This window comes from Echeneis naucrates, chromosome 12 (genome assembly GCF_900963305.1).
Source record: "Echeneis naucrates chromosome 12, fEcheNa1.1, whole genome shotgun sequence".
NCBI classification, from domain to species: domain Eukaryota; kingdom Metazoa; phylum Chordata; class Actinopteri; order Carangiformes; family Echeneidae; genus Echeneis; species Echeneis naucrates.
Genome location: NC_042522.1, coordinates 456,940 through 468,002, shown reverse-complemented (window position 1 = coordinate 468,002; position 11,063 = coordinate 456,940). Strand labels below are relative to the sequence as shown.

General features: G+C 38.8%; 1 protein-coding gene across 2 annotated transcripts; it reads right to left on the bottom strand.

The window, feature by feature from the left end:
- Positions 1–6,087: 6,087 nt before the first annotated feature.
- spra (sepiapterin reductase a) lies at positions 6,088–10,015 on the bottom strand. Of its 2 annotated transcripts, XM_029516015.1 has the most exons (4): positions 9,630–10,015; positions 8,668–8,720; positions 8,430–8,538; positions 6,088–7,822 (listed from the first exon to the last, which is right to left on the bottom strand). In XM_029516015.1, exons 1-4 carry the CDS (start codon positions 9,946–9,948, stop codon positions 7,632–7,634), a joined length of 672 nt encoding a protein of 223 aa, XP_029371875.1. In that variant the 5' UTR covers positions 9,949–10,015; the 3' UTR covers positions 6,088–7,631. The 2 variants fall into 2 exon arrangements, with proteins under 2 accessions (XP_029371875.1, XP_029371873.1); XM_029516013.1 differs by having other exon boundaries at positions 8,430–8,720.
- Positions 10,016–11,063: the final 1,048 nt, after the last annotated feature.

Sequence of the window (11,063 nt, the reverse complement as noted above, 5' to 3'; positions counted from 1 at the left end):
TAGCAACTGCTTAGAAAGATGTTGCTGTGAAAACACAACAAGCAGACAGCCTAAAACTTAAGTTCAAACACAGACAGTGCATTATGTCATGTCTTTTAAAACAAACAAAAAAAAAAGAATAGCAAAAATTGTAGCTACTGAGTTAGAAAATTGCAGCCTGCCTCCAGTTAACATGTTACTCAAATTCAACATCAACATATAAAATTTATTCATTTCAGCAAAACGGATCTATAGAAACTCAGGTAGAAATCTTTGTATAAAACTATGAACATTTCTTAGACTGGATTCTTGGATTCTGACTATGTAGCCACGAAAGCTCAAGTGGTTTTTGAAAAATCAGTCTGCAACATACATTCCTATACAGATTTCAAGTGTAAACCATTTAACAATTAAACATTAGATATCTAAATTAAGAGCTTTCTGATTACCAAAATACGAATCAAAGCTGGTTACCAAGTTATGTGCAGAACGTGGTCCTGGCAACTGAGTGCAAACAAAAATGTTTGAGGACAAACTGAAAACACAGTATTGTACATCCTTATATTTCAAGTGTCAAAGAATTTTTTATAATATTCCGTCGTTTCCTTTTGAAAATAACAATTTTCACACATTTTTTCTTTAACTTTTTTAAAGAGATATTTCACAACATTCTATTTTCTAACCCCCAAATAGCAACAGTTGGAAGTGGTAAATGACAAACACAGCATGCCATTTTTTTTAAAAAGCAAACTGCTCATCATATGTCTTCAAATGCCTTCCAGCAAGAGTAACCCCTAGGTCACTATTGACGATGACTATAACGTGCAAGTAGAGTTTTCAGTGCTTGATTTTTTTTTGAGAGTCTGTTTCCATCAAGCTCCATGATGATCTTCTGCAAAGCTTCAAAGGTATATCTCAGCTGTGGAGGGTAGCTGAGGTTCAGAGCATATACAAGTGCGAACAACATGACCAAAGCAAGTGGTACATTTCCCAATTCATCCAGAACTTTCACACCCTCCAGAATGACACCTACATCTTCCGGGTCATCATCTGGCTCTGCACCTTCTTTGCGAATGACAAAGATTCCAAACATTGTCTCCATCACTGCAGCTTCACTGCTTTCACCATCTGTGTCCTTCACAGGAGGAAAAAAAAGGGGGGGGGGGGGGGTAAGAGAATGTATATGGAAATATGTTATACCACTCCCATTTTAACTCACATTACTGCTATAATTTACTTAATTTCCATGGTGAAAGATTCTATAATTACATTGTCTTTTTCTAAGTACATAACTGCTTTGTTTACAGATGTCAGAATAAGGACTAGAGAATAAAAACTAAATTACATACCATGTATTCTTTCACAAGGTTCTCGGGCTCTTCGTTCAGGTACACACACAGGGCTTTGATGATGCACTCTCTCCTGACATCAATGGCGTCGGTCTAGGAATGTAGGCCAGACATAGAAACCACAAAAATAAAAAAGGAAAAACCATTTTAATCAACAGTAGATGTTACACACACATAATACAACATTGAATGACACATTCTTTCAAATGTAACACAATCTTTGACAAATGTTTTGATATATGAACGTGCAATATCCATGGGTGCATCAGTAGTATGTAACTTTCACATATCAACTAAAGGAACCTTAGATAATGTTGGTTAAAAACTCAGCACAGTCTAAGCAATACACTTAATTAAAGAAATATGTAAAATAAAAGCATTTATGTGGTCCCAGGAAACAGTAACTACCATTATAACTTCAGTGGACATTTTCAAACGTTACATATTTCATCAGATCATTCTGAGAGAAAGTACTTTACCCCTTCTTTCCCTCCCTCTTACATTACCTCTTTCAAGCCTTTGGTGAAGTTTAAAATATTACAACTGTACAAGTTTGACAGTTTCTATTTTTTCCCCAATTATCATACCTGGCTTATGGGCATCATGATGCTCTTAATCTTTCTTCCTTGAACGCCGCCTTTCTTGCCAAACACCCTCATCAGGTTTGAAGAGTGAGCATCCAGCTCGGAGAAGAACTTGGACAGCAAACCGACTGTTGTGATCCTCTTAAATTCAGCAGTTAGCTTACATGTAAAAAAAAAAAAAAAAAAAAAAAAAAAAAATGGTACACAAAAGCAAGTTTGAATATCATATCTTCAATAGCATTGAAATTACCAGCTAGTTGAACAATTGTCATCTTTCACCAAATCTTGAATCAGCTAACTTCAATGGCTATATGAATAATACAGTACATGTTAAATGAAGACATCATATTCCAATCAAAGTAAATAATTGCTGCGCATTTATTCACCTACCTCACCTTTTGTAATCAGCAACCAAGGGTGCATCACAAAGAACTTCTTGTCTTCTGTGTGCAAATGTCTTCTCCATCATTGCTGCCACTGTGTCCTCAGTCCTCAGTACTTCTAAAAGAAGGGCCTCTCTTATCTTTTCCAGAGTCTCTGCAGATTCACCAGATGGGTAGGTGGGGCAGTAATTTACTTCAGCCTTTCTGGGCTTCTTGACACCATAAGCAGGACTGCATTTGTCTGCAGGTTTATTTGTGAGGGAATTCAGTTCAACCTCTGGGCATCCAAGTCGCTTGAGTTTCCGTCTGTAGTTGGCAAGTTTGTACTTTAAGCTGGCCTTCCAGCCACCATATCCAGTGGCAGAGCCTGGTTCTTTCAAACATGGGTGGGATGTTACAAGGGCTTCAGCAACCTCTTCAAACTCACTGTCTGAGGGGTACACTTTGTACTGAACAATCGCTTCAGCTAAGCTGTCAAGAATGGCAGTTTTAAGTCTAATGTCAGGATTCAAAAAAGTTCCATTTTCTTTGAAATCAGTATTGGCTTTGTCCAGCTGCAGTTCACAATCATATGGGAAACGGGGCACAAGAAAAACAACAGGCCATCCAGAGGATCTTGAAGGGGTGGACTCAGGAATGTCCGTGTCATACGAGCTACCAGATGTAAGTTGTGACTCATTACTAGAACATGGAGTGGAGTAGGGTGGAGGGGATGTGGAGTAGGGTGGAGCGGGTGTGGAGCCACCAGGCAGGTCAGATGCAGCTGAATCAAAAATGAGCTTTAAGGTACTTCTGTCCTGGATCTCTGACAATGAAGTCAAGTTGGTAAACTCATTGCCAAACTCAGCATCCATAAATTGCAGCCTGAAGTGGGCCTCTACCCCACAATGCCTCTTAATGTGCTGAATAAGTTCACCAACAGTGTCTGGAATCCCCTCTTGCAGGGTGAGTCTCTGGGAATTGTTTTCCCCAAGGATAATTCTGAGTTTCACTGGAGCAGCTATTTCACAACTATCTGTAAATAAAAAACAAAACACAAACATATAAATACACATGTATTTGTACAAGAGTAAATCTTATCTAAGAAACCTAAGAGTTTTTTCCATTGATTATATGTCTAGATTCATTATTTTATATGAGAAGCATTGCTTCAAAAAAAAAAAAAATCTATAACCTCCTGGCCAACTAAAACCAGAAAGTATGAGGCAGCATATGGTTAGTATGGCTTTACAGCCACACAGAAAAACAGCCATGACTGTCCAAAATGCATCCTCTGTCTGGAGACTCTCTCAAACGAGTGTGTAAAACCTTCAAAACTTCAGCATCACCTGATACAAAAACATCCGACAGAGGCTGAAAAAACAGTAGACTTCTTTTGTTGTGTTCTTGTTTATTAGCAGTTTGTTGAAAAGTTTATTATGCAGTGGAAATGTAATACAGTGTTGTAAATATGTTATTATTATGCTAAGCAAATGAAATCATTATTGAATATTGAATAAAATTAAGGAAATCATTCTAAGAGTTGATGTTTCTTCACATATTTTGTTGGTGGGTTTGCAAAGGGGCTCCCCGGCCAGAGGCTAATGTTGTTTGGGGAGCCATTGCGTGGAAAAGTTTGGGAACCCCTGAAGTAGACTACACCACTGCTACCATTCAAGCAGTTTTCCCTGGTAATATTATTGTCATTGGAAAGGACTACATTTAACATGTTCAAACTCTCTGTATGAGCACATTAAGATGTCCAATTCCAGTGGGGTGAAAAATGCTGCCCGCCTCTTCCCTGTTGCCATGGTGACTTGTGGGATCGGGGCTCCATTGATGCTGTCTTTTTATGCACGCACTTACCTTCAGGTGAAACTACCCCGAGTTGACCAAACTAGCTCAAATCAGCTGTTCTGGAACCAAAAACACAGAGTTTCCTATCTTAGAGTAGATCAACTCAGAGTTCAGGGTTAGACGCATAGTTTGTCAAATCTGCTTTGTGAACCGGGCCTTTGGTCGGTTCCTGAATCAAATAGAATTTTCGTAATGGGTTATACCTCGAGTCTGAGGTCTCATTAATATAAATCATAAATCCTCCAGTTGGCTGTTAAGTACACAAGGGGAGTCAGTAGACTCACTGGAAACAGTTCTGAGTGAGTGGAAACAGTTGAGAATCAGATCATTCAGATGCAACGTTTCACTGACTCGAGTCCTAGCCAGAAGCACCACAGATTCAAAATGCAAAGTTTGCTGACTCCCCCAAAAGTGGACTAGTCTCGCCCACTTAAAGTCAGCACCCCCAAAAGTTGTGTCGAAAAGTTATTGTTTTACACTTTTAATTCGTCTTTCACAAGCACAAATAATGTCCGAAGAAAGAGTCTTAAACATAATACATTCATATAATTAAAATGAACACCCGCACCGCTCACAAATGGTATGATCCTCCTCTCAAATGCTCTCCCAGTACCTGCACTGCTCTGAAGTAGTGATAAGAATTCTGGCTCTGTTTAGAGAGCCAGCTCTTTTGGCTCTCAAGTGGCTCCTCAGATTTTTTTTGTTGCTTCAATTAATTTATTACCATAAATAATGTAAATTGAATTACTAAATGTAACGGGGGAAGGGTGTGGCCACAATACACAATCTCCGTGCATTCACATGTGCAAGGCGCGTTCAGTATATACATACATTTATTTAATTATTAGAAAATATTATTTATTAATTATGTGTTATTACATTTAATATATATATTTATATATATTTAAACTAGACATTACTTTATCTCGTCATCAAGTTTCAGACCATGTCTGTACTCATGTATCTGGCAGCCTACAGATGCTCTTTAATTTCACAGGATTACTATACATTACCGTTATTACCATTTCACATCATACTCAAACTGAATCTTCAACAAAGGTACACATTTAAAGTTATTCACTCATCTTTATTAACTTTAATCACAATTCACATTTCAATTTGCATTAGAACAAAAGCACATAGATAAACACCAGTACATTTATATTAAGTGGAATAAGTCAGGAAAATCATATCCACCCTAAACATCCACTATGAGTACTATCCACTCCATCCATACCCTAAACAGCAAAGTAATAAGACAAAACATATCAAACAAACAACAGCGTTATTCATTCTGATTATACCGCTTATCCATTTCCATGTGGCAGGGGGCAACCCCAGCTCACATCTGGCGAGGGTGGGGTACACATGGATAAAGTGTTTTTTGACCAGGTTTGGAAATACTGAACAGTATATCATGTTGATATAGCCATTTCCTGGAAGGACATAATCATCAAAGTCACACCCTTGAACAAAATCTCATCAAAGTAAATCATTGACAAGTTCTTCAGCATTTTGGTCATCAGGTTTGGGGGTGGCTGAGGTCAACCTGTGAGGAACATGAGAATGTAAAACATGACATTTCCTATTGTCACTAAATGCACAACAAACAAAAAACAACAGTACAACAAAATATAGCTATGTGTGCAGGCTATGAATCTTAACAAGTTTGGGAAAGCTGAGACAATGCAACATGATTTCTAATGGTCAATTCTCTATGACAATTCATAAAAGTACATCATCCTTACCCTGCAAAAACTTGAAAGGAAATTCAAAATAGCAGACTTCCTGTTATGGATTTTTTTTTTTTTTTTTTTGGGGGGGGGGGTTATCTTAAGGGCACATGGGCAGGGTGAAAGTTTGTTCGGGAGTTAGTCAATGAGTCTGGTCTGTTTTTGTCACACAAGTTTCTTGTGCTTACTCATTAATACTCATTAATTCATTAATTCACTCATCTTCAACTGCTTATCTGTTTCTGGGTTCTGGGGGTGCTGGAGCCAATCCCAGCTCACTGGGCAAGGGAGGGGTACACCCTGGACAGGTCATCATTCCATCATAGGACCAACACACAGAGACAACAACCACTTATACTCAAACCCAGACCTACACACAATTTTGGAGCCCCAAATTAACTCAAACATGCATGCCTTGGACGGTGGGAGGAAACCGGAGTACCCGAAGGAAATCCTTGCAGGCATGGAAAGAAAATGCAAACTCCACACAGAAAGGTCCCAGGCCCGGGAACCGCTATGATGATGAATCATCTATTGTGAAATTGTTATGGTAGAAAGAACTGAGAAATGCCTTTACACTGGATGTATGGCTTATTATTTTTCACCTCACCATGGAAGTTCAAACAGTGCATGATCATGCACTTAATAGATGAATGCAATTAATAGAGGACAATAAGCACACAGGGGAAGTTAAAGAGAACATGATCAAATATAAAACTCGGTAGATTTTCAGGGAGGTTGTTAAGTAACACACTTTAATTTTCTAGTACTCAGTTTACGATAAGAGATTTGATGGATTATTAAGTTGCGATAGTGTTACTATTTATTGAGATGCAGCACATGATTTATACCACTACGAGTCGCAGTTATATAGGCCATAAGTCAATGCCATTTTGTCACATGCTGTGTTAAGCCACACCCATGTTCTTCTACTATGCGGGGAGAGAACTCGCCATGTTCAGTCGGTATTGGTCAGTAATGTTAATGTTAATGTACGTTGCTGGTCACGTAGTACAACACTAAGTTTACAGAATAATGCTATTAAAAAAAAAAAAAAAAACCAAGCACAAAACAAATGTCAATGGAGGACAAAAAGTTCATGAAAACCTTCAGAAACTCAGCCAACGTTTTGGATGTCAGACTACCATTTAATTTCTGTATCTACCATTTAACTTCCAGCATGGGTTGGCTGGAAGTTAGATCACCAGAAAATTACTGACTTCAAGGTTAGAAGATGTTTTGAGCTCAACAACTTTGCCACACAAACCCAGAAACAATTTCATAATTTTTCAGATCCATTGATGTTGCATTCATATGCATGATGATGCATTCAAGTAAGAGGATTTCCCCTCAAAATGATTCAAATCACTAAACTGGAGCTTGCTGCTGCAGTGCTGGCCACTAGAGCGGATAAAGTACTCTGAATAAAATTACAGCGGCATCAAAAAAATCAATACTTTGTACATACCCATACAAATTGTAACTTAAGTACATACCCAACGATCACAAAGTTCCACACAACAGAACTCACCACCACCTCCATCATGTGGATCTGCAGATGAAGCTTAGAGCAACATACCCAACGATCACAAAGTTCTCAGGACTATTAAGCATTTCTGATCTCATTGCAAGTGTTTCAGTTTAATTGTCATAAACTTTGGTTTGATGGTGGATCATTTACAAAAAGAAAGCAACACTAAAGATCAATGGTCAAGACACTTGGAAGTCATCAGGTCCCACATCTGAGGCATGCAGGTGCCACTGAGTCTAAACGTCGTAGATGTCAATGTGATCCCCTGATGTGTACTTGTCATCCAGCAGCAGCTTCATGAGTTTTTTACATGACTTCTCACATGTGAGCACCTGACCTTGATCAATCATGTCTGAAAAAGACTTCCTGACACCTGGATCAGCTGATCTGGTTCTGGCCACCATGTACATGTCTGTGTCCAGGGGTCCTGATTCAGTATAGAAGAGAAATGTTGAACATGATCTTGGTTAACGATGGTTACAGCATATATTTTAAGACTTTTTTTTTTTTTACAGTATGTCCATGACATAATTTAGATTTAGATAGATTTTAGTGGAAGAATAACAATTATTTAAAAATTAATATTTATAAAAAAAAAAAAAAAAAAAACGCCAAAAAGAAATGCAAGGCAATTAATTTGTTTGATTTTTTTTTTTTTTTTTTTGTGTTTCATTTTATATAACCAAAATTTCAATAAGGGTTAGGGTTTATTATTATTTTATTTTTTTAAATGTTTTGAACTATTTTAACATGTTGCTATTTTTGATTTTCAAGCTTAATATGAATTACTGAATTACTTTTAAATTTGAAATAAATTATATCACAAACAATAATGTATTTTACTATTATCCCTTCATGGTGTACATTTTAATCAATTAATGATGGCTCATCAGGTCATTGATAATTAAATGCCTTGTTAAGATGAAGATTTTTTAAAGACAGAGGCAACCTTATTTAAGCAGTAAAAAGAGGAAGGTAAAATATGGCTTTACTGGTTGGTTTTCAGCATAACTGCAACTTCAGGAATAACTAACCTGGAGAGTAGTTCAGCACACGCAGGTCTGGCTCTTCTTCTGCCAGCACCCTGAAAATCATGTCTCGGGCAGCCTTGCCGGTACAGTACAGAACCCAGGAGCTGAAAGGCTGGAGGGCGCAAAGTGAGGAGATGTTGATCACGGTGCGTCGCAGACCTGCACGCTGTGGAAATGCCTGCAGGATGCTAGCAGTGAGGCACAAGGATGAGCTGACATTGAAAGACAGGTAGGCATCTACCTCAGCCATGTTGGTGAAACTTATAGCGTAACGGGACACATCACCCAGAGAGGCTGGAAGAGAGACATTTTGACAAATGTAAAACCAGTTATATGGGACAAACTTACTTCTTTTCTGGCCTGAGTTACAGGAAAGGCAAAAATGGCTACAGAAGAGGAGAAACTTTGTCACAGGTGATATATTCTAATCATTGATGATACCGCCCCACGTAACTCCTAGATCCTGGGGCAGGTCCCCCCTCTCCCCACACACACACACAAACACAAACATTTTTATCAATAACATTGATGGATGATTTTTTGGACTCTGGATTTTGAACCTTTTTGTCTTTTCAATGGATGTTTTGAGAATGTTGGCTCCTTATATTGTAAGAGTAAGTAATTGTTTAGTTTTCTTACAAGAACAATTAGGCACATGTGAATAAAATGAATTTTATCATCTCAGGCTATTGTGATCTATTTATTTACTTACTTTCATGTCTTTTTTTTAGCTTATTGTTTCAGCATTATCATTTTCATAGTACCGTACATAGGCTTCTGTAATAATGCAAATTTAGTTTGGATCTGAACATACTGTCCATACTCATACTTTGTCTCTCAGTTCCAGTTTTCAACTCTTCTGAATTGTTGACATATAAATAAATTTGGTTTGATTTGTTTCTCTCCCTCTCCCTCTCTCTCTCTCTCTCTCTCTCTCTCTCTCTCTCTCTCTCACACACACACACACACACACACACACACACACACACACACACACACACACACACACATTTACTGTGACAGAGAGAAAAACTCAAACAGCAGAAGTATAAATTATCATTGAATGGAAATATGGATATAGTAAATATCTGCTCTTTATGTACGCGAGTACATCTTATTTTATTTCAGGACTTAAGACATTGATCATCTGCTGTTCTCCTTGGACAACAACGCTTTTAGTTTGTAGGTCAGATTCTTCCTTACCGGCGTTGTTGACCAGGATGATGTGATCCATGTCGTCAGAGAAACTCTCTTTGGAAACTCCGACGACGCTCTCCACCCCCTCAGTCTGACCCAGGTCTGCCACCACGCACTTAGCCACCAAGCCGGCTCTACCCTCCTCCGACTCGGCAAGCTCTTTCTGCAGAGAGCGCAGATCGTCCTCGGTACGGGCCACAAGGACTATCACCGATCTCGGCTTCATCAGCTGGGACATCTCCCTGGCCACTGCACGGCCGAACCCTCTGGAGGCCCCAGTGACGATACACAGCGCCTGGCCCAGGTCTGTACATTCGATGGACATGGTGCTTAGAGTGAGTGGAAGAACCTGTCAGAATGTAAAGAACGAAAAGTGAGCTCGTAACAGTGTGTGCGCGCGCGCGCGCGACTGTTCTTCTTCTGGGGTTTGTACCAGCGGTGTAAAATCCACGTGTTGCCCTGTCGCCATCTCCCGGTTTCACACTAATTCACACGCTTTACCACCGATGCAACAGTATGGACATACTGACACAGTATAAGCATGTACACGTCTGCAATCACAGAAGAGAAAGCATAATAATAAAAATAATAATGATTATTGGACTTTTATGGACTACAGATAAAATTCTCACAATCAGAGAAATAATTAATCAGCTCTTACCTACATTAGACAATAATCTTCTACTGAATTCAGCAGCTCCTGGATCAACTGCAATGCCTATTGTACATCTGGAATCATTCTCACCTCTGAATCTCTCAGAGCTAGCTTCTATAGTTTCATCACCAAATCCATCAACTTGTCTATTAGACCCAGTGTGAACTAGCCTCTTCAAATACAGCTTACAGATGACCGCAGTCATCAAGACCAGACTTAAAAAGCGGAATCTTGATCCAGATGTTTTGGCCAACTATAGACCCATGTCGAACCTTCCATTCATCTGTAAAATCCTTGGGAAAGCAGTAGCAAACCAATTACACAACAATCTGCATAGGAACAGTTTGTTTGAAGAGTTTCAATCAGGATTTAGAGCCAATCACAGCACAGAAACAGTGCTGGTTAAAGTCTCCAATGATATTCTAATGGCTTCAGACAATGGCTCAGCCTCCATACTTCTCCTCTTAGATCTCTGTGCTGCATTTGACACCATTGATGATAATATTTTATTACAGAGACTGGGCATGAAATTGGCATTAAATGAACTGCACTAAGATGGTTCAAATTCTATTTATCAGATATACATCAGTTTGTTCATGTTAACAATAGCTCGTCCTCACGCCCTATTGCCAGTTATGGAATCCCACAGGGCTCGGTACTTGTACCGATCCTCGTCACTTTATATCTGCTTCCTTTAGGCAACATTATGAGGAAACACAGCATCAACTTTCATTGTTACGCAGACAACACTCAGCTGTACTTCAATGAAGCCTATTAAGTCAGTC

What these genes read in the sequence shown, in the direction of transcription:
- spra (XM_029516013.1), bottom strand. Translation starts at nt 9,948, where the DNA reads ATGTCCATCGAATGTACAGACCTGGGCCAGGCGCTGTGTATCGTCACT. An exon ending in CATCCTGGTCAACAACGCCG is followed by an intron (nt 8,721 to 9,629) that starts GTAAGGAAGAAT and finishes TCTCTCTTCCAG; the next exon opens with CCTCTCTGGGTGATGTGTCC. An exon ending in TGTGCTGAACTACTCTCCAG is followed by an intron (nt 7,823 to 8,429) that starts GTTAGTTATTCC and finishes ATACTGAATCAG; the next exon opens with GACCCCTGGACACAGACATG.